The 23,667-nt window shown below is 35.9% G+C and overlaps 3 protein-coding genes across 3 annotated transcripts; all 3 read left to right on the top strand.

The window, feature by feature from the left end:
- Positions 1–3,178: 3,178 nt before the first annotated feature.
- Positions 3,179–4,412, top strand: LOC100672870 (olfactory receptor 8K3-like). Its single transcript, XM_023542049.2, has one exon. It carries the CDS (start codon positions 3,179–3,181, stop codon positions 4,250–4,252), a length of 1,074 nt encoding a protein of 357 aa, XP_023397817.2. The 3' UTR covers positions 4,253–4,412.
- Positions 4,413–11,689: 7,277 nt separating this feature from the next.
- LOC111748948 (olfactory receptor 8K3-like) lies at positions 11,690–12,472 on the top strand. The gene has a single exon (XM_064289353.1). The coding sequence runs from the start codon at positions 11,690–11,692 to the stop codon at positions 12,470–12,472; it is 783 nt and encodes a 260-aa protein (XP_064145423.1).
- An 8,520-nt stretch (positions 12,473–20,992) lies between these two features.
- On the top strand, positions 20,993–22,746 carry LOC135231665 (olfactory receptor 8K3-like). Its single transcript, XM_064288089.1, has one exon. It carries the CDS (start codon positions 21,734–21,736, stop codon positions 22,700–22,702), a length of 969 nt encoding a protein of 322 aa, XP_064144159.1. The 5' UTR covers positions 20,993–21,733; the 3' UTR covers positions 22,703–22,746.
- Positions 22,747–23,667: the final 921 nt, after the last annotated feature.

Below are 23,667 nucleotides of genomic sequence, written 5' to 3'. Positions count from 1 at the left end.
GAGAGGCAAGGGTAACATTTCTGTTCTTTAGGTCAAAAAAAAAACAAACAAACACACAAACAAAAAACAACCCGAGAATAGCAATAACAGCAACAATAATAAAAATAACAGTGAACTAGGAAGTAATACGTCACATATGCACAATGAATTACTTTTATTCCATTTAAGTCTTTTGAATAATGCATTGAGAAAGTGTTTAAGCACATCTTCATTTTGTCATCCATTTGAAGAGAACACTGTAGAAATGAGGAATATTTATAGTTGTTTTACAGATACAATATTTTAATCCTGATCCCTGTGTGGTAAAAATGGAATGTCAACAAAGAGTAAAATGCAAGACTACATGAAACAGATAAACATAGACATGCATACACACTATATGAATAAAAATTTGGTCACTCGTGAATACAAAATATCCTGGACAATTAACAAACCACCCCCAGGTATTTTGTTAAGCTTTCAAATGCTTCAGGAACAATCACCAAATTGCCTGTCGTCTCCTCAGGGAGAACCTCCAAGGGTAAAAAAAAAAAAAAATCCCTAAATTCTTCTCACCGCCCTGTTAGGAAACTTGGGGGAGTCAAGACAGAGGCTTCATTACAGGTAAAAAGATAGACTGTTTATATATTTTTTACCAATACCCAGGATGTTTCAGTGATACTTACAGGGTCCCATCCATCTTTATTCAATGGCAAAGTCATCGCAAAATATTAGAATTTCTGAGTCAGTTCTGTGTGCATTCTGCCTTTCAACAGTGCCTGAGGCTAGGCTCTCTCTCCCTTTTTTTCATATTTTTTTCAAATATTCACACTTTGTTTCAGAGGCTAAACGCTCATGAGCATCTTTGAAACATTATCATAATGTCTAAATAATATTTTTACTTTATGTAAGTAATTATATGAATAAAAATCTAATGGGAAAAAAAAAAAGTTGTTCTGGAGTCAGTTTTGCCCCATAGCTGCCCCATGCGTGTCAGACAACTGTGCTCCACAGGTGTTTTCAATGGCTGTGACCTTTCAGAAGTAGACGTTTCTTCTAAGGCACCTCTGAGTGGACTTGACCCACCAACCTTTCCGTTCGTAGCTGAGTGCTTAACTGCGCCACCCAGGTGGCCTAATTACGTGAATAATAGAGCTCGAATATGAAAGTAAAGGAAGCATATACAGCATTAAAAAATACTGTAGTGGAATTATGAAGCTGCAGGTATTCAGCCTCCAATGTTGATGTCCCTTAAAATCCTTAGTTGTAAGCTGGCTTTAGGCTCTTCTTATATCCCACTCAAGTATAATTTAATATATAAAGCATATTAAAATAACGAGAGAAATTCTTTATACAAATGGAATTTTGTAATGAAAGTTAATTATTTAAAATCAATGACTGAACTCACTTTCTCCCAATTTGCTCAAATTTCCTCTCTGTGAGAAACTATATCTTCCATGAAAAAATATATCCGATTCGTTACAAACAACTTCATATATGTTAGTTGTAATGAAAATACTCCTAGGTTAGGACATATTTTATGTAAATTTATATTAAAACACACTTCTGTCGAGTCAGTTCTGTCTCAGCAGTGATCCCACAGCTGTAAATAGGCTACAAATCTCTATGGTAGCGGATTGCCACATCGTTCTGCCACGAAACCACTGGTGGTTTTGAACAGCAGACCTTTAGGTTAGCACTCCCTCAACTTATAATAAAATTTTTTAAGTGCAGTAGAAATATATAATCCAGAAGATTGGTGCACTGATGGTCCAATATTAGTCATAGAGTTGAAGGTGGGGGAGGGAAGGGCTGGGGTCACTTACTTGGATAACACGCTACTCAACCTACTCATCATCATAACCCTGACATAGAAGCTACGTCACACTAGAAGAGTTTACTATGTACATATGTAAACTCCTTTCAGGTAACTTACTGTCATAATTTTAAAAACACAAAAACATTATACAATCGATATTTGAGAGTTATGTCCACACATCTTAAATGAATTGAAACATTTAATCCTCATTTATTTTTCCAACAACACTGTAGATGTGGATAAATAGATTAAGGTGTTTTATTCAATAACCCACAAGTGAAGGTATAACAGAGAATATATCTACATGTGTCTACCACCTGGAATATTTCCCTGTAAAAGACAGGTAATTCCCACCACAACCTATTAGATTTTACTTGTGTTCAATAATTGTCAAGTATGTTGTTTCACACTGTACCAGCTGTGACAAAAGGGCTTTTAAAGGACCATGTTTTGAAGAAAGGCATATTAAATGTTTTCACATATTCTGGGAATGTGCATTAAAGTTTTTATAATGAAATTAACATATGTATTTAATTTTATAAATGTCATTATGTAATCGTCAGTATATAAATGAAAAAAAGAAAGTTTACTAACCACCCATATACTTAACACCTAAAATTTTTAACTTTTTTAAATTTTTGCTTTGTATTTTTTTTTATATCTATATGTATATAAATAAATACTTAAATAAACAAACAAACCCGCTCCCATTGAGTTGATTCAGACACATAGAGGCCCTATAGGACAGAGTAGAATTGCCCCATATGTGTTCTAAGGAGTAGCTGGTAGATTCAAAAAGCTGATTTTCTGGTTATCAACCAAGCTCAACCACTGCTCCACCAGGAATCCCATCAAAGTATATGTATACGTGCATGTATATGTACATTTACACATACATCTACATGTGCATGTACCCAAACACCTGCATCTTTGTCTGTCTCTATCTCCATCTCTATATTTATATCAGGGTTTCTCAACTTCTGCCATACTGACAATTTGGACTGGAAATTTTATTATTGTGTGGAGTTACCCTGTATACAGTAGAATGTTTAGTGACAACCCAGGACTGTGTTAGATACCGGTAGTACCCTATTCTTAGGTCCCAGACATTGACAAATGTTCTGTGGGGGCAAATTTTTCCCAGTTGATAAAAAGTTACCTTTCTCTTTCTTTCCCTCTGTCTTTTTCTCTGTTTTTAAGTACCTGTACTTTCTTTGTGGGAGGTGGGTTTACTTTCAAATACCTATGTTGAAAAGTTTAGATTTTTCTTATTCATTCAGCTCTTGCCTTTGTACACTAAAAATCTACCAGATGATGCTACACAAAACCTATTGACTATGCTGTTGTCTCTGTCCAGAATAGGTTTCCTGATAGACCTAGATGGGCAAACACAACCTAACAGTGCTCAATGAATTCATTCTTATGGGAATCACAGACCTCCCAGAGCTGCAGGCGCCATTGTTTAGGCTGTTCCTCATCATCTACATGATTTCAGTGGTGGGCAACTTGGGCATCATCATCCTCACCAAGATGGACTTCAGGCTACAAACTCCCATGTACTTTTTTCTCAGACACCTGGCTATCACTGATCTTGGTTATTCAACAGCTGTGGGACCCAAAATGTTGGTAAATTTTGTTGTAGGTGAAAATACAATCTCCTATTGTTTTTGTGCTATACAGCTAGCTTTCTTTCTCTTGTTCATCATTAGTGAATTATTCATTCTGTCAGCAATGTCCTATGACCGCTATGTGGCTATCTGTAACCCTTTGTGCTACACAGGGGTGTGTTCTGTTTGTGCTATGCAGCTAGCTTTCTTCATTGTGTTCATAACTAGTGAGCTTTTCATTCTATCAACAATGTCCTATGACCGCTATGTGGCCATCTGTAACCCTCTGCTCTACACAGCCATCATGTCACAAAGGACTTGTTGGGTGTTGGTGGCAATCCCCTATTTCTACAGCACGTTAATTTCTGTTCCAGTCACCATAAAGATTTTTAATTTATCCTTCTGTGGCTACAAAGTCATCAGTCATTTCTACTGTGACAATCTCTTCTTGTTATCCTTGCTCTGCTCAAACACCCATGAAATTGAATTGATTATTCTCATCTTATCAGCTTTTGATTTGGTTTCATCCCTTCTCATAGTTCTTGTTTCTTACCTGCTCATTTTTATAGCCATTCTCAGGATAAACTCAGCTGTGGGCAGGCACAAGGCCTTCTCCACCTGTGGATCCCACCTGACCATGGTGGTTGTGTTCTATGGGACTTTAATCTTTATGTACATGCAGCCCAAGTCCAGTCATTCCTTTGACACTGATAAAGTGGCTTCCATATTTTACACTCTGGTTATTCCCATGGTGAATCCCTTGATTTATAGCTTGAGGAACAAAGATGTGAAACATGCCCTACATAGGACATGGAAAAAAATATGCAATATCTGTTCTGCACTTTGATGTATCATATGGTTACTATAAATTACATCATGGGCTTCAAACCTTGTCTATGTGACTCCATAGGGAATAGAGAGCACAAATGTATTCAAAATATATTTATAAATTGCCTTCTGCGTGCCAGTCACTCTTCTATGTGCACTGATGAACAAAAGTGTACAAACTGTTGGCTTCCTTGAAGGAGAGAGATGGATCACAAACAATAATTAAGAACAATTTATAGTACAATAGAATGTGTTGGGGCCCTCGTGGTGCAGGGGTTAAAGTGCTCGAATGCGAACTGAAAGGTCAGTTGTTCAAAGCACCAGTCTCTCCTTGGGAGAAAATTGTGGCAATCTGCTTCCATGAATATTTATAGCCCTGGAAACCTTATTGGGCAGTTCTACTCTGTCCTATAGTGTTGCTGTGAGTAGTAATCGACTCAACAGCAGTGCATTTTTTTTTTATACTGTGTTAAAAAATACCAAACCCATTTCCCTGAGTCGGTTACGACTCGCAGTGACCCTGTAATACAAAATAGAACAGCCCCGTAGAGTTTCCAAGGAGTGGATGGTGGATTTGAATTGCTGACCTTTTGGTTAACAGCCAAGCTCTTAACCATGGCACCAACAGGGCTCCAGGGGAACATGTTGGGAGCTATGAAATCAGTCAAGGAGAGTGGATATGGTGAGAGGGATTAGGAAAAATTACTAGGTGCAAAAGCGGAGTTACAACGATTCTGGTGTTTTTTTCAACTATTAGAATAAACTTTGCTGTGTCAGCATTTGTGTTTATGTATGTGCGTATTTTTGTAAGCCCTTGGCTTTTGTTTTAGTCTTCATAGTCTTCTGAGGGCTATATTAGATCAGGGCCAGGTTGCAAGGATTCTCAGAGTACGTGGTGATTTAAAGTACTCAGTTATATGAATTTACTTGAATGCCCGCATTGCAGACCTCGGAGTTCCACCCTTTACTCATCAATGCCTTTACTTCGACATATAAATCTAACTTAACATACTTTGCAATTTAGCAATTCAAAAGTTTAGCTCTGCATTTGACTTTTTTTCGCCTAGATCAGAATATACACCAATTAAGATAAATTTCTCAAGGCCAACCATAGAAGATTCCCAGTTTGGAATCCATTCTCCACTAGGTGTTCTTATTTAATAATTATCTTTTTTATTTAATGGGCTATCCTTTCTCATCTATATGAACAACTTTTTAAAATGTTTTTTTCAATTATTTTCTGTGTATTTCCTTGGGTAACAGGATATTCTATGGTGAGTTAAGTTTGCTCCCTCTGTTTCATTGGTTTGGCCTTCTTAAACTTTGATCAATGTCTATTATGCATTTTATTTTCATTGACTTTTATCCACCCTACTTGTGAGAGACAAAATGAGATAGTCCTATGGTTTGTACCATGCTGTGTTTCTAATTCAAGTAAGATCTTTTATGTGGTAAAGATACAGTTATCTAGTCTTATGGACATAGCTGCAGCATGTTAGTCCTCAAATCTTTCCATGTATTTTTGTTTATTGTTATTATTTTAAAATTTCTAGGATTTTATTGAAACTTCAAAAGTCTAAATTATTTTCTTGGTTCATGATCATGAAATAAAATTCCCTGTGTAGCCAATGAAACCTGAATAAAAATAGTTCATTGGAATATTCAAAAAATGTGCATTCTATATTGCCATTTGAGCATAAATAGTTTTAAAATGTTGAAGCACTTAGAAGGCTATGATGGTCATGAGCACTAAACCAAACAAAACCTTGTTGCCGTTGAGTGGATTCTGACTCATAGTGACCCTATAGGGTAAAGTAAAACTGCCCCATAGAGTTTCCAAGGAGCACCTGCTGGATTCGAACTGCCGACCTATTGCCTTGAGAAGTTCAACCACCTTTTAAAAATTCAGACAGAAGTAGAATTAAAAAAAAAGAGAAAAAGCTAAATCACTATTGCTAATGATTTGTAGAAGTGTGCTGGGGGCTTATCAAGATTGTTGTTACTTTATGCAAAAGGGAGATCCATGAGGAAAAGATTTATTCTCCATCATCTTCTGTTTCCTGGACTCTATTGAGGTGTGAGCTTCAGTTTTTTTTTGGAATATAATTTAAGCACAAGTGATTTGCAAATATATTAACTTTGATATTGTTGAACTACTGAACAAATAAGAGCCATCAGGCCCTGCTATTGGACTTTTTTTTTTTTTTTTAATAAATTAAACCCTTTTTCTTGAGCTAATTTTGGGTGATCCCTTTGCTTTTTGAGAGTTTCATTATATGCAGGGGAAAAACATTCCTAGATGATAGAACGCAGAGAGGCAGAGGCACTGTAAGCAATTGTGACGGTTGGGCAACATGGTATTGTAGATTGTGCCAGTCATATAGATTAAGATGTGAAAGAACCAGCTGACAATGTGCAATATATTGAGTATTTCCATGTTTAATGTAAACATCTAAGAGCTTCCCACCACAGAAATCATCAGATCAAAGGGAATAACATACAACTCAGGGATATCCACCAACCTGAAGGGGGAAAAAATTGTGTAATCCATCTATATAGTTTTTCATTGAAGGACCTCCTGAAAATAAGAGAGACAGAGAGAAAAAAAAGAAAATACTAGGTGAGGAGCTTGAGTATACAAGTTAAACATCATTACAGTTAGAATAAGAAATAGCCTGTGATTTATTAAAATACTTGTAGTTGTTAGGTGCCTTTGAGTTGGTTCTGACTCACAGACACCCCGTGTACAAGAGAATGGAACAGTGCCTGGTCCTGAGCCATCTTCACAATCATTGCTGTGTTGGAGCCCATTGTTGCAGCCACTGTGTCAATCCACCTCATTGAGGGTCTTCCTCTTTTTCACTGACCCTGTACTATACTAAGCTTGATGTCCTTCTCTAGTGGCTGGTCACTCCCACCAAGTGTCAAATAGTATCTGCATGTAATCTCTCATCTAGAGAAAGGTACCACCAAACAGAGGGGGCTGAGGGAATTGACAAATTGGTACTACGTACATTGCTGGATTCCCTGGAGAAAGAGTAAACCACTAGAGAGGTGAACAGAAATGCTTTGAGGTAGGGAAGTCACAGAAGTCAAGTTACAGGAAGAGTGATATTCTCATTTCCAGCATATGTGATTGGCACATTCTGAGAACTGTGAGGGGCATACCCTTCACTACAACATGTAGTTTCCATTTCAATTATGTCATATTTTAGCAGAAGTTCATCTTGTATTCATAGCTGTTCTTACAATGGCAACTAAAAACAATAGCAAAGTTGTATAGGCTCCTTGGCGAGAAAAATAAAAAATATTATATTACTTAAATTCCAGCAAACCTGCACAATATATGAAATAACAGCAAAGTACAAGATCAGATGCATCTGTCTATTTACATAATTTTTAGCTCAAAATATTAGTTTATTACTTGGAGCAATAGAAATAAGCCAACTGTAAAGTATGCAAAATAAGAATTCAACATTTATTGTCTCATAGAAAATATTGGTATTTAAAACTTACCTCTTCATGGAACTTTTCTTTGACCATCAGAATGAATTGACTATATGGAAATTGTTAACTTATTTTAAAATAATTGATAAAGAAACAAAATATGAAGATTTTTTCAAGGCTTTATTTTTTACAAAGTCATTATATTTTCATGATTTTTTTTTTTTTTAACCATAAAGACATTTAATACCTGCTGGAGTAAGCAGGGATTCTACACATTTAAAGAGCTTTATACATGGGTAAATCTCTTAGTTCACATCTAGAAGTAAGATAAATTGGCTTATTCTTGTTACAGTTATTTTTTAAAGCCTTTTATTGAGATATAAATAACAGCATATAATGCACTCACATGGCTTTAAATTTTTTCTTCAGTTCTTTCAGTTCGAGAAATGTCTAGCGAGTTCTTCCTTTTTGGTTTTCCTACTCCAGGTCTTTGCAAATTTCATTAAAATAATTTATTTGTCTTCTCAAGCCACCCTTTGAAATCTTCAGTTCAGTTTTTAACTTCAATATTTCTCCCATTTGCTTTAGCTACTCTATATTCAAGAGCAATTTTCAGAGTCTCTTCTGACATCCATTTTTTTTTCTTTCTTTTCTGTTTTTTCAATGACTTTTTGCTTTGTTCATGTATGATGTCCTTGATGCCTTTCCAAATTTGTCTAATCTTTGGTAATTAGTGTTCAATGTGTCAAATATATTCTTGAGATGGTCTCTAAATTCAAGCTGTATGTACTCAAGTTCATGTTTTGCTCTAATTTTCTTCAGCTTCATCTTGAACTTACATATGAGCAATTGTTGGTTTCTCCTGTGCTTGGTCTCTGGCCTTGTTCTAACTGATGATATTGAGATTCTCCATCATTTCTTTTCACAGATACAGTTGATTTGATTTTGGTGTTTTCCATCTGGTGAGTTCCACATGTATAGTCTCCATTTCTGTTGTTGAAAAAAGTTATTTATAATGAAGAATTTGTTGGTTTTACAATATTCGAACATGCAATGCCTGACATTGTTTCTAACATCAAGGCCTTATTTTCCAACTACCAATCCTTCTTCTTTGTTTTCAACTTTCACATTCTAATCAGCAATAATTATCAATGCATTTTGATTGCAATTTTGATTAATTTCAGACTTCATAATCTGGTAAAATCTTTAATTTCCTTATCTTTGGCCTTAGTGCTTGGTGGGTAAATTTGCATAATAGTTGGATTAACTGGTTTTCTTCACTGGAGTATGGATATATCCTATCACTGAGAGCATTGTACTTCAGGATAGATCTTGAAACGTTCTTTTTTGAGAAAGAGTGTGATGCCATTCCTCTTCAATTTGTCATTCCTGGTGTAGTAGACCATATGATTGTCCAAGTCAAAATGGACAATACCAATCCATTTCAGCTCACTAAGCCTAGTATATCCATCTTTCTGTTTTTTGTTTCATTTTTTACAATTTTCACTTCTCAGAGAACCATACTTCATACATTTTATGTTCTGATATTTGCAGCAGTTTCTTTTCATTTTGACTCATGCTAATAAAATTAAATATCTTAATTTAATAAAGTAAAATAAGAGAGGAGTCTTAAGCAGATAATTTGCAATGAAAGAAAACGTGGAGCGGCAAATATTTGTCTCCAAAAAAAAAAAAAAAAAAACAGAAATATAGCAGAAAAACATACATATCATATACATGAAATGTACTAATTTTATTCCATTTGAGAACACTGTGGAAATAGGAAAATATTGAGTGGCCTGTCGTAAAGTTAATTTTTTTTTAATCCAGGTCCCTGCATGGGACAATATAAAAGTTAACTGAGTTAAATTAATAAATGTATCCAAAAGAAACCTACTCCCTGGTGAATAGAAATAGTTTAGAAAATTAACAGACACCCTAGATGTTTTCTTAAGTTTTCAAGGGCTTCAGACATAATTAACACATTGCTTGATATCTCCTCAGGGAGAGCCTCAAGCGCTGAGAGAAAGCTATAAATTGTTTCCCCTATGCCGTATTAAGAAGAGCACAGGTGCCAAAACAGATTCCTTACAGGTAAAAGGCAAACTTTACTATGCACTGCCATGCTTTACTAATATCTAGAACATTTTGGTGATATTTTGTAAGGCTCCATTTTAATCAACGGCAAAGCCACAGCAAAATATTAAGAATTTTGATTCAGTTCTGTCTGCTTTCCATCATTGTCCCTGGTAAGTTTTATATGAGATAAATGTGGACTTCAGGTATTCACTTTTATAATTTAATGCTATGAATTTTAATGTCTGCATTTGTTTGCTAATAGTTTGCTCAGAGACTGCTCTGCTTATAGTGTTCAGGAATAGATATATGCAAGTTAGATAGATAGATGATAGGTAGATAAATAGATAGATAGGTAGATAGACACACATACATAGTTAGGAAGAAGTGATCATCACAAAATTTTAAACCAAAAATTCTGTTATCTTAACCTGAAGGGCTATTCTTGTATTTTAAAACATCTGAGATATATTGAGATACATTTTTTTTGAGATTATAATTAAATCGATCTGTGATCTTTCATGGCACATAGAAGTTCCAATGTTAAATGGAAGTTGCTTCATGTTAAGACAGATTTTAAATAACTTCCAGTAATTCACGTATATGTCATCATCAGTATATATTCTTTTTCTCCTGTGCTATTGTGTCATATGGTGATTTTTTAACTTTTTTTCATAAAAAGTAGACAATATTTTTTTACAAGGCAGAGTTCATGACATCAATGTTTCACTATTTGTTCAGATTTCCTCATGTATCCTAGGTTTCTCCATGAGAAAAATTCCATATATCTGATGTGTTACAAAAATCTTTGAATGTATCAGTTATAATACAAATGCTTAATCAGAGGAGAAATTATTTTAAGTAGGCTAACAAAAAAAGTCATCTAAAGACTGGCATTTTTAGACACTTCAGTCATAGAACAGAGGTTATGGAAATGTGGGGCTGGGGTCAGTTACAAGGATAGAACCATAATGAACTTATTCATCATGAAAATGGTGACAGAGAACTTAAGTTACAGTCCAGGAGAATTTACCTATAAATATATTAAAGATCAAAACAATTAACAACAAAAAAAATCATTTCGAGTAATTACCGTCAACATCCAAAAAAAAAGATGATGATGAGAGACAAATATATGATAGATATACAGACGGATGGATGGATGGATGGATGGATGGATGGATGGATGGATGGATGGGTGGGTGGGTGGCTGGGTGGGTGGGTGGCTGGGTGGGTGGACAGATAAACTATTCTAAATACACACTTTTAGGGTTATTTTCTGGTAACAAAGAAACATTGAAGCATTTAATTCTCATGTATCCTTCATAACAATCCTTCAAGAAAGTGTTAGAATATGATTTTTGAGGCGGGGATAAACAGGTTCATATAACTTACATTACTTGCCCAAAATACCACTTCGTATATCTTACAAATGGAGGTATACCAGAGGTGAAAACATATAAAGGAATGTTGCCATCTATGAAGACAAATAATCTCCATTGTGATGAATTACATATCTATCTAAACCTCATCTACTATGTTGACTGTTCCCGAGCCAACTGTAATCATGAGTTTGCACAACACAATGTTTTCAAGTAAAGAGTTCAAATGTTTTCACATATTTTTTTAGGCACATGAAAAAGACAAAAGTTTTAAGCAAACTGCAATAAATATCCATGTATCTAACACCCAAAAGTTTAACAGTTTATCCATTTTTGTTTCATCTATCAATCTATCCATTAATTTATAATGTGTGTTTGTGTGGGTAAAATTTGCAGTAATTGGGTATATATTCAAATATCCTGATAAGGAAAGATTGGATTTATATTATTTATACTGGATTTGTGTACTAAAAATCCACTGGATGATGCTACATTAAAGCTACTGAATATGCTGATGTCTCTATCCAGAATTGGTTTCCTGATAGACCTAGATGGGCAAACACAATCTAACAGTGCTGAATGAATTCATTCTGACGGGAATCACAGACCGCCCAGAGCTGCAGGCTCCATTGTTCGGGCTGTTCCTCATCATCTACATGATCTCAGTGGTGGGTAACTTGGGCATCATCATTCTCACCAAGACAGACTCCAGGCTACAAACTCCCATGTACTTTTTTCTCAGATACCTGGCTCTTACTGATCTTGGTTACTCAACAACTGTGGGACCCAAAATGTTGGTAAATTTTTTTGTTCATGAAAATATAATCTCCTATTACTTTTGTGCTCTACAGCTAGCTATTTTTATTCTGTTCATAAATAGTGAACTATTTATTCTGTCAGCAATGTCTTATGACCGTTACGTGGCCATCTGTAACCCTCTGCTCTACACAGTCATCATGTCACAAAGGACTTGTTGGGTGCTGGTGGCGATTCCCTATCTCTACAGCACATTTGTTTCTCTTCTCCTCACCATAAAGATTTTTAATTTATCCTTTTGTGGCTACAATGTCATCAGGCATTTCTACTGTGACACTCTCCCCTTATTATCTTTGCTCTGCTCAAACACACTTGAAATCAAGTTGATTATTCTCATCTTAGCAGCTTTTGATTTAATTTCATCCTTCCCAATAGTTCTTGTTTCTTACCTACTCATTCTTGCAGCCATTCTCAAGATGAAGTCAGCTGAGGGCATGCGCAAGGCCTTCTCCACCTGTGGATCCCATCTGACTGTGGTGGTAGTGTTCTATGGGACTTTAAGCTTTATGTACATGTAGCCCAATTCCAGTTCCTTCTTTGACACTGATAAATTGGCTTCCATATTTTACACCCTGGTTATCCCCATGTTGAATCCTTTGATCTATAGTTTGAGGAATAAAGACGTAAAATATGCCTTACATAGGACTTTGGAACAATTATGCAATATATTTACTCAAAGTTCACTATACCATGTGATTCATATAAATTACATTGTAGGCTTTAAACTGTTTTTTGTGTGCCTACACAAGGGATAGCAAGCACAAAAGAACAGATAAGTTCAACATATATTTCCATATTGCCTTCTATCACACACTGAACTAAGAGCTGTAAATAGATTAATAAATAAAGCAGTAAAAAATGTTGTCTTCCTTAAGCAGGAAAGATGCATTATAAGCATAATAATTAAGAAATTGTATAGGATATTGGAAGGTGTTAGATGGTGATTTTTAAAAAAACAAGAAACAAGAGTAAATATATACACTCAGTGGGACAGAGAAATAGTAGTAGCTACAGGAAGAATTCCAAGTTTCTGTTGTTTCACCCATTTGGTAGAAAAAAAAGTTGTAGAAAGTATATGTGTAGGTATGTATATGTGCATGTATACATGTATGTGTGTGCTTGTGTTTCTGTGTGTGTATGTGTGTATGTGTGTGCACACTTGTGTATATGTGTGTGCGAATGTATGTATGCCCATGTAAGTATGTGTGTGTGCATGTGCATGTGTTCATGTCCGCGAACCTTCTATTTTGTGCTCGTTCTCTGCCTGGGAGTGGCTAATTCTGATTGGAAGAAGGCTCAGTGTAGCAGGATGGTTTGAAGTGCTCAGTCTCCTGCATTTGCTCAAATGTCCACTTTCTAAATCTCGAAATTCGTCTCTTTCATCATCAGTGCCTTTACTTTCATATACGAGCCGTTAGAGCCTGTTTGTTATTATTTTATTATAATAGTAATGTAAACAGTAACAAAATATAGTTATTATATTTGACAAGACCAGCTCAGTATCTGTTTTTTTCTAAATCAGCCCAATTTGTCTGTATCATTAGATATACCAGTTAAGATAAATTTATTGAAGTCAGCCACAGAAGTTTCCAGTTTTTTTCATTTTTTCTCTCCCAGTTGATATTGCTTCTTAATTGCGCGCTTTGTCTCATAGATTTTTATCCTTATCTCTCTAGAAATCAGTAGTTACTCTTATTTAGAAGACATTGTCTAACCGTTAAATGTATCCTTGCACAAGAGGCCTATGTTATGATGACTTAGGAAATTTGCCTTGCGTTTTTTTTAGCAGATTTTCTCATATTTGGGTAACATGAGTGTGCACTATATTTTGAGTGATCTATTGTTTGAATTTCTAGTTTTGATTATTCTACCTGGAAGAAGCAAAAGAAGATAATCCCATGGTTTGAACTAACTATGCTGTGTTTCTAGCGAGTAAGGTGTGATTTGTAGTATTTTATATATTTGCCATGGTTTCTTCACATGTTATTGTTGTTAGGTGCTCTCGAATTAGTTTTGACTCATAGCAACCCTATCTACAACAGAAGGAAGCACTGCTAGGTCCTGTGCCATCATCACAATAGTTGTTATGCTTGAGCCCATCGTTGCAGCCACTGTTGTTAATTCAGCTCTTTGAGGGTCTTCCTCTTTCTTGCTGACCCTCTACTTTACTACCTATGACATCTTTTTCCCAGAGCTGACCTGTCCTGATAACAGGTCCAAAGTATATGAGATGTAATCTCGTCCTTCTTGCTTCTGAGGAGCATTGTGGTTGTATTCTTCAAAGAAAAATTTGTTCATTCTTTTGGCAGTCCATGGTATATTCAATACTCTTTGACAACACCACAATTCAAAGCCATCAATTCTTTGGTCTTCCTTATTCATCATCCAGCTTTCACATGCATATGAGGCAGTTGAAAACACCATGACTTGGGTCAGGGGCATCTTGGTCTTCAAAGTAACATCTCTGCTTTTCAACATTTTAAAGAGGCCTTTTACAGTAAATTTGTTCAATGCAACATGTCTTTTGATTTCTTGACTGCTGGTTCCACTGGTGTTGAATGTGGATCCAAGTAAAATGAAATCTTTGACAACTTCAATCTTTTCTCCATTTATTGTGATATTGCCTATTGGTCTAATTGTGAGGATTTTTCTTTTTTTTTTTTAAGTTGAGGTGTAATCGATAATGAGGTTATGGCCTTTGATTTTTATCAGTAAGTGCTTCAAGTCCTCTTCACTTTCAGCAAGCAAGGTTGTGTCATCTGCATAACACAGGTTGTTAATGAGTCTTCTTCCAAGCCTGATTCTGCACGCTTCATAGAGCCCAGATTCTCAGATTATTTGCTTAGCATATATATTGCGTAGATATGGTGAAAGATACAACTCTGACGCATACCTCTCCTGACTTCAAACCACCCAGTATCTCCTTGTTCTGTTCAAATGATTGCCTTTTGATCTAGGTACAGGTTCCTCATAAGTACAATTAAGTGTTCTGGAATTCCCATTATTCTCAATGTTATCAATAATTTATTATGATTCACATGGTCGAATGTCTTCGCATAATCAATAAAACACAGGTAAACATATTTCTGGTATTCTTTGCTTTCGGCCATGATCCATCCGACAGCAGCTATATTTTTTCTGGATATAGTTACCCCATATTCCCTGCTAATTTTCCATGCATAATTTCTTATTTTTATTCCTTTAACATTAACAAAACATTTGTAATAGTGAAAAGCAAAATTAAATTTTAAATACATTGTTTAAAAAAAAGGAAAGATGCAATCTAGGTTTTAGTTTAGCACCACACAAGGAGGAGTATGATATATATCCAAATGTATATAGAGACTAGAAAACACATGGAAAGAAAAAAAGTCACTGATAGAGTATCAACACAGAAATTTCAGTTTATGCACTCTGCATCCTCACTCAGGTCCAAGTGAGCTGATTAGGAAATTCTATTAAGTGTTCAGGGAAAAAGAAGTAGCCTATTCTACACAAAACCTTCCACAAATCTGTAGAAAAGGGTATATTTGCATTTTCTATATGAGGGTAGCTTTAACAGTGATATCAAACTCAGGCAAAGACATTAAAAGAAAATAATAGAACACTTATATGTAAAATCTAAAGAAAAATTTAAGAAATTGAATCTTATGATATGTGAAGACAATAACACACCAAATTAGGTGTGTTCCAGGAATGCACGGACAGTTCTACATTAAAAAAAATCAATTACATTAAACATAATAATGAATTATAAATGAAAAACAATGCCATATGAATAGATGTAGAGGAATATTTTAAAAGTTCTAATAATTGTGATAGAACTTTGAGTAAACTAGCATTAAAATGGAACATCCTCAGACTGATAGAGGGCACCCATGAAAAATCTACACTTACCATCACACATGGTATGAGAGATTGACTACATTCTTAGCAAGGCCAGAAAAAAAAACAAGTAAATCCACTCTTACCAAATATGTTTCATATTTTAGCAGATGTTCTAGGCAACACAATAAGGTAAATAAATAAATAGAAAGTATCCAGATTGGAAAGGAAGAAGGGAAACTTTTTTCAATGATAGAAGACATGATTTTTTTATGTAAAAAATCTAATAGAGCCTACATTACATTTATAGAACTAAACAGTTAATAACAATTTTTTTGTGAATTTACTTTCAGCTTATTAGTTTATTAAAAAAGAAAAAAGCTCATTTAGATTTTAAGTGGGCTTGCATTGACTCTATAGATTTATTTCTGGATTTCATAGAATAACACCAAAAGCAAAATCTATAAAAAGGTTTGACCACATCAAATATTAAAACTTCTGCTCTTCAAAAGACAGTTGTATAAAAACAAGTTATATTCTGGGAGATAATATTTTCAAATAACATATCTCATAAATGGTTTGTTTCCATGATATATACAGAGGTCTCAAAACTCAAAAAACAGGAAAGAAAAAAAGGAAGGAAAGAAATGAAATGTTCCATAAATATGGCCATAAAAACAAATAATAAGCTACCCAAGGAACATATACAGTTGGCAAATAAGCACATAAAAATGTTCAGTTCATTGATCATTGATGAATTTCAAGTGAAAACATTAATGCCATAACTCTACACATCTATTAGAATATCAGATAGTTGGTAAGTATGTGGAGGAACCGGGACTCTCATAAGCTCCTAGTGGAAAATTAAAACTGTGTAAATACTTCAAAAGATAATCTGTTTTAAGTATCAGGGTCTTAAAAAGCTGAACATGGTTTTACCATATTATTTAGCCATTTTTCTCATATGTACTCAGGAGAAATGACAGCATTTTTTCTTATAAAGTTATGTATACAAATGTCTGTAACAACTTTATTTGTAATACTCAAAAACTAGAATCTACCTAAATGTTCATCTACTTCAGAATGAATAAATAAACCGTAGTATATCCAAATACTGAATACCATTCAATAATAAAAACGACAGAATTACTGGTACATGTGAATATATGGAAGCACAAAATGGGACTTTGTCAAAATTAAAACAACCCATACCTAGACATTTATCCCAGAGAGACAAAAACTTATGTTCATACAAAGACCCTTACACAAATGTTCACAGATATATTCTTTATAATAGCTAAAAATTGGTTAACAACCCAAAATGTCCTTCTGTGGGTGAATGAGTAATCGAACTGTAGTAAATCCATACATGAAATAATACTCAGCAGTGAAAAGCAATAAATTATTAATGTACACAATGGATTGGATGGACCTCGGTAGAATCAATGTGAAGTAAAAAAATCTATCTCAAGAGGTTGCTGTTGTCGTTATCTGACATTGAGTTGGCTGCAGCTCACAGCGACCTTATGGAAAACAGAAACAAATGTTACCTGGCCCTGTGCTATCCTCACAATCATTGGCATGTTTGAGTCCATTGTTGCAGCCACTGTGTCAATCCGTCTCATGAAGGGCTTCCTCATTCTCATTGGCCCTCTGCTTCACCAAATATGATGTTCTCCTCCGGCAACTGGTCTTTCCTGAAGACACGTCCAAAGCAAGAAAGTTGGAAAATGTTCTGTTGGAGGAAAAAAAAAATCTGCCATTAAATAAATTTGGTTTCTGAGGTGCTTTTGAGTAGACTGTGACTTGTAGTGACCTATAGAACAGGGTAGAAATGCCTCATAGGGTTGTCTAGGCTGTAATCTTGATGGATGCAGATGGTCAGATCCTTTCTCCCTGGAATGGCTTGGGAGTAAAAACTGACAACCTTTTGGTTGGCAGTGAGTTTTGAACACTGCACAACCGTGCCTCCTTTCCGTTAAAGAATAGGCAAGTGAATGCATATGCATACATACCCATTAAACCATTGCTGTCGAGGGGATTCCGACTCACAGTGATCGTGTAAGACAGAGTAGAAATGTCCCATAAGGTTTCCAAGGAGCACCTAGTGGACCTGAACAGCCGACCTTCAGCTCTTAATCACTATGCCACCAGAGTTTCCTCATGAGCACAACTAGGTAATAAATAATATCTTATACATATTGAATGCTGTATCATAGTCATTTTACATATATATATATACACACACATATGCACACACACACACACACACACCGCTACATGGGACAAGTAAGCAAAAAAAAATTTAAAAGAAAGGTCAGAAATGGATACATTACAAATATTTACAACAACAAATGCAACAAAATGATTTCTAGTACAATAAATATAAATTCACAGTAAAACATTACACACAAAATATACTACAAGGGTATATTGTTATGGTAGAGCATATGTCAAGCACAGCGGAATACATTTGAAGGTGAGAAGGATGTTTTGGAATGAGGATTGGACAGAATGGAAAAACATACAAATACTGAAATATAATAAAGGAAAATAAAACACATAAGCAAAAAACCTAAACAGACAGATGATGACAATTGATCATGAAATGAGAAGCAAGGGTAACATTTCTGTTCCTTATGTCAAAACCAAAGCAAAAAAAAAAAAAAACAATTAAAAAATATCCCGAACAATAGCAATAACAGTGACAATAACAACAGCAAATGAGGAAGTGATCCCTCACAGATGCACAAAGCATTACTTTTATTCTAAGTCTTTTAAAAAATGCAATAAAAAAAGTGTTTAAGCACTTCTTCCTTTCGTCATCCATTTGAAGAGACCACTGTAGGAATGAGGCATATCGATACTTCTGTTTTATAGATACAATATTTTAATCCAGATCCCGGTGTGGTAAAAACAGGAAATTAACACAGAGTAAAATGTAAGACTGTGTGAAATAGATAGGAGACATGTGTAAACACTGTATGAAGAAAAACTTGCTCGCTGGTGAATTCTAAATGTCCTGGATAATTAACAGACAACCTTCAGATGCTTTGTTAAGGCTTCAAAGCTTCAGAGACAACAAATTGCTTGGCATCTCCTCGGGGAAAATCTCCAAAGGTGAGAAAAAAATCTTTAAATTGGTCTCACCACGCCATGTGAAGAAGCACTTGGGAGAGTCAAGACAGAGGCTTCATCGCAGGTAAAAAGGTCGATTATTTCTACATCTTACCAATATCCAGAATGTTTCAGTGACATTTGCAGGGACCCACCATCATTCATCGGCAAAGTCACTATGAAACATTAGGATTTCTGATTCAGTTCCCTGTGCATTTTACTTTTAATAATGTTTGAGACTAGAATCTCTCTTCTTTCTTCATGTTATTTTTGTTTTCAAATATCCTTCCTTTATGTCAGAGGCTAAATGCTCATAAGCATCTTTGAAACATCACTCTGTGGCAAAATAATATTTTTACTTTATATAAATAATTATATGAATAAAAAACAAAATAAAACCAGTTGTCGTGGAGTCAATTCTGACTCATACCCACCCGAAGTATGTCAGAGAACTGCTCAGCAGGGTTTTTGAATTATCGGTGCACACAACAGCCTGGATGGACCTCAACAGAATCATGTGACATAAAAAGTCCATCTCAAAATGTTGTTGTGGTGGTCAGCTGTCGTTGAGTTGTCTTCAACTCATGGTAACCTTATGTAAAACAGAACAAAAAAATTGCTTGGCCCTGTGACAGCCTCACAATCATTGGTATGTTTGAGTCCTTTGTTGCAGCCACTGTGTCAACCCATCACATTGAGGGTCTTCTTCCTTTTCCCTTGCCCTCAACTTTACCAAGCATGAGGTCCTTCTCCGGGGACTGGTCCTTCCTGATAACACGTCCAAAGTATGTAAGTTGAAGCCTCACCATCCTTGCTTCTAAGAAGCATTCTGGTTGTATTTCTTCCAAGACGGGTTTATTCACTCTTCTGGCAGTTCATGGTATATTCAATATTCTGTACCAAAACCATAAATCAAGGACATCAATTCTTTGGTCTTTACTCATTGTCCAGCTTTCACACGCATATGAGACAATTGAAAATATTATGGTTTGACAGGTGTGCTTTCGTCCTCAAAATGACATCTTTGCTTTTTAACACATTAAATCTATCTTTTGTAGCAGATTTGCCCAGTGCAATAAGTCATTTGATTTCTTGACTGTTGTTTTCTATTCAGTAGATGTCAAGTGTGTTTTTTCAGTCTGTACCATCTGAGGCAAAAGGGCTTTCATAGGACTATGCTTTGAAGTAACCAATATTGAATGTTTATACACATTTTCGGAATTCAAGCTTTAATTTTTTAAAAAATTAACATATATATTATAATTTTGTGAATGTCATTACATAATTCTCAAAGGACAAACAGAAAGTTTAGTAAACATTCATACATAACACCTAAACTTTTTAGCTTTTATCATTTTTGCTTCTTGTATCTGTACACATCCCACTAAACCCACTGCCACTACGCCACCAGGGTTTCCCTCTATACACATATTTATATGTATATCTATATCAGGGTTTCTCAACATGGGCCTTGTCCTGAGGAGGGGGTCGCAACGACTACTCCAAACAATTTGTGCCTTTCCACAACGACTTTACTAGTTTTTAGTATTATAGGCACACAGATTCTTGGCTACCCCAGATCCCAGAGATCTCAGTTCACCAGGGGAAAGGAGAGGGAAAGCAAGCAAGTTTATGGCAAATGAGGGCAGTGTTGAGCCTTGTTGTTTTCTGGTACAGGACAAGTCTTGACCACGCTGTCGTCAATGGCTCAGATGTGAAATCAGTCTCGATCCCCGAGAATCTCTCGTGGATCCCTATCACGCCTCTTGAGCACAAGGACTTATTATCCCTTTGCTCTTAATGTATGCCTGAAGCAACCTGTATCAGGTCAGGAGTGAACTAAGAGTAAGCTCAGGCTAGCTGCCACAATCCACTGCTTCCTAGCCCACTGAGTCTCCACCCTCATCGTATGACCAAGACAGGAGAGCAGCAAGAAAGGTATTTTAGACTAGGAGGAAGGTCGAGAGTAAGCCCGGGCAAGCTGCTGCAGCCCACTGCTTCCCGACCTTCTGGACCCAAGTCCTCAACATATGACTGAGATAGGACTTGGGAGTAAGCCCGGGCGAGTTGCTGCAGCCCACTGCTTCCCAGTCTGCAATGTATGACTGATTTGGCTCTGGTTATGACTCCAAGCAAAGTTGAGTTTCAATGTCCCTTCTTTTATACTTGTTGGAGCTCTTTGAGCCTGTTTGGTTGGTGTTGATTAATTCTTGTTTACAACTTACTAAGTCCCAGTGTCTTCTGTTGATAAGGTTATTTTTGTCCTCTCATCTTCCATATTGCCCTTTTTCATATGTTGTTTACTTCTTCATGTCCTCCAAGTTCAGTCATCTTCTTTATCTCCTTTTTCTATATGTTGTTTACTTCTTCATTTGTTTTCAGCGAGCCTGCTTTCCACAGACCCTATTGACTTTTTGGGCTGGAAAATTTGCTACTGTGGGAAGTCGCCCTGTATACAGTAGAATATTTAGCTATAACCCAGTCCTTTAAAAATTAGATACAAGTAATACCCTTCTCCTAGTTGTGACACCCAAAAGGTCCCAGGCATTGACAAATGTTCTTTAATGAGCAAATTTTCCCCAACTGATAATCATTTAGCACTCTCTTTCTCTCCCTCTTTGTCTCTCTCCCTTTCTCTCTCCTTCTCTTGCTCTATGTATATATGCTTTATTTGTTGGAGGTGGGTTTACTTTCAAATACCTATACTGGAAAGCTTGGATTAATCTTATTCTTTTAGTATATTGACTTTGTATACAAATATCTACCAGATGATACTGCATAAAAGCTATTGACAATGCTGATGTCTCTATCCAGAATAGGTTTCCTGACAGACCAAGATGGGCAAACACAATCTAACAGCACTGAATGAATTCATTCTGATGGGAATCACAGACCGCCCAGAGCTGCAGGCGCCATTGTTTGGGCTGTTCCTCATCATCTACATGACCTCAGTGGTGGGCAACTTGGGCATCATCATCCTCACCAAGATGGACTCCAGGCTACAAACACCCATGTACTTTTTTCTCAGACATCTGGCTATCACTGATCTTGGTTACTCAACAACTGTGGGACCGAAAATGTGCATAAATTTTGTTGTGGATAAAAATACAATCTCCTATTATTTTTGTGCTGTACAGCTATCTTTCTTTCTTGTGTTCATCATTAGTGAAATTTTCATTCTGACAGCAATGTCTTATGACCGTTATGTGGCCATCTGTCACCCTATGCTCTACACAGTCATCATGTCACAAAGGGTGTGTCAGGTGCTGGTGTCAATCCCGTATCTCTACAGCACAATTGTTTCTCTTCTGGTCACCGTAAAAATTTTTAAATTATCCTTCTGTCATGACAACGTCATCAGGCATTTCTACTGTGACAGTCTCCCCTTGTTATCTTTGCTCTGCTCAAACACACATGAAATTGAATTGATCATTCTAATCTTAGCAGCTTTAGATTTGATTTTATCACTTCCGATAGTTCTTGTTTCTTATCTTCTCATTCTTGTAGCCATTCTCAGGATGAAGTCAGCTGAAGGCAGGCACAAGGCCTTCTCCACCTGTGGATCCCACCTGACAGTGCTGGTAGTATTCTATGGGACTTTAATCTTTATGTACATGCAGCCCAAGTCCAGTCATTCCTTTGACACTGATAAAGTGGCTTCCATAATTTACATCTTGCTGATCCCCTTATTGAATCCCTTGATCTATAGCTTGAGGAACAAAGTTGTAATAAATGCCCTATATAGGACATGGAAAAAAATTTGCAATATATTTTCTATAGTTCGATGTACCACACGGTTCCCATAAGTTACACCATGAGCTTTAAACCGTGTCTATGTGCCTCTATAGAGAATAGCAAACACAAATATATACATCATATATTTATAAATTGCCTTCAATGTTCTAGTCACTCTTCTAAGTGCTGTAAATTCATTGATGAACAAAAGAGTAAAAATCTTTACCTTCTTTGAAGGGGAGAGATGGATCACGAACATAATAACCCACAGCTATCAAGTTGATTCCAACTCATAGAGACTGCATAGGGTTCCAAGGCTTTAAATATCCACGGAAGGTGACTGCCATATCTTTCTCCCATGGAGCTACTGGTGGTTTTGAACTGCCAACCTCTAGGTTGGCAGTTGATTGTTTTTAAAACCAGGGCTCCTTACAAACATAATAATTTAGTAAATTTTATGGTAGACTGTGTTGCGGATTATGAAAGCAGGTAAAGAGAGTGAGTATACTGAGTGGGAGTGGAGAAAAGCACTAGGTACAAAAGTGAATTTACAATGATTCTGGTTTTTTTTTTTTTTTTTTTTTTAACTAGTAGAATAAAATTTGCAGTGTCAGCATCTGTGTTTGTGTATGTGTATGGTTGTGTAAGGCATTGCCTTGTGTTCTATCCTTCATAGATTTCTTATGGGTACAGTAGATTCGGGGCTGTTTGCAAGGGTCTCAGTGTCTGTGATGATGTCAAGTAGTCAGTTATCTGAATTTGCTCAAATGCCCCCATTCCAGACCTTGGTGTTCCACTCTTTTCTCATTAATTCCTTTACCTTCACATATGCCTGTTAATGAAACATACTTGACAATTTAGCAATCCACAAGTTCAGCTCAGCATCTCACTTTGTTTTAATCAACTCTTTTTACCTAGATCAGAATTTACCCCAATTAAGATCAATTTCTTGAGGCCAACTGTAGAGGCTCGCAGGTTTGGAATACTCCCCCCACTGGTTGTTCTTGTTTAATAATGATTAGTTTTGTTTCAAGGG

Source organism: Loxodonta africana, chromosome 7 (genome assembly GCF_030014295.1).
Source record: "Loxodonta africana isolate mLoxAfr1 chromosome 7, mLoxAfr1.hap2, whole genome shotgun sequence".
Lineage (NCBI taxonomy): Eukaryota > Metazoa > Chordata > Mammalia > Proboscidea > Elephantidae > Loxodonta > Loxodonta africana.
Note: the sequence above shows the minus strand (reverse complement) of the source record. Positions and strands in the feature narration are given on the sequence as shown.

Coding starts and splice junctions, on each gene's coding strand:
- LOC100672870 (XM_023542049.2), top strand. CDS start 3,179: ATGGGCAAACACAACCTAACAGTGCTCAATGAATTCATTCTTATGGGA.
- LOC111748948 (XM_064289353.1), top strand. CDS start 11,690: ATGGGCAAACACAATCTAACAGTGCTGAATGAATTCATTCTGACGGGA.
- LOC135231665 (XM_064288089.1), top strand. CDS start 21,734: ATGGGCAAACACAATCTAACAGCACTGAATGAATTCATTCTGATGGGA.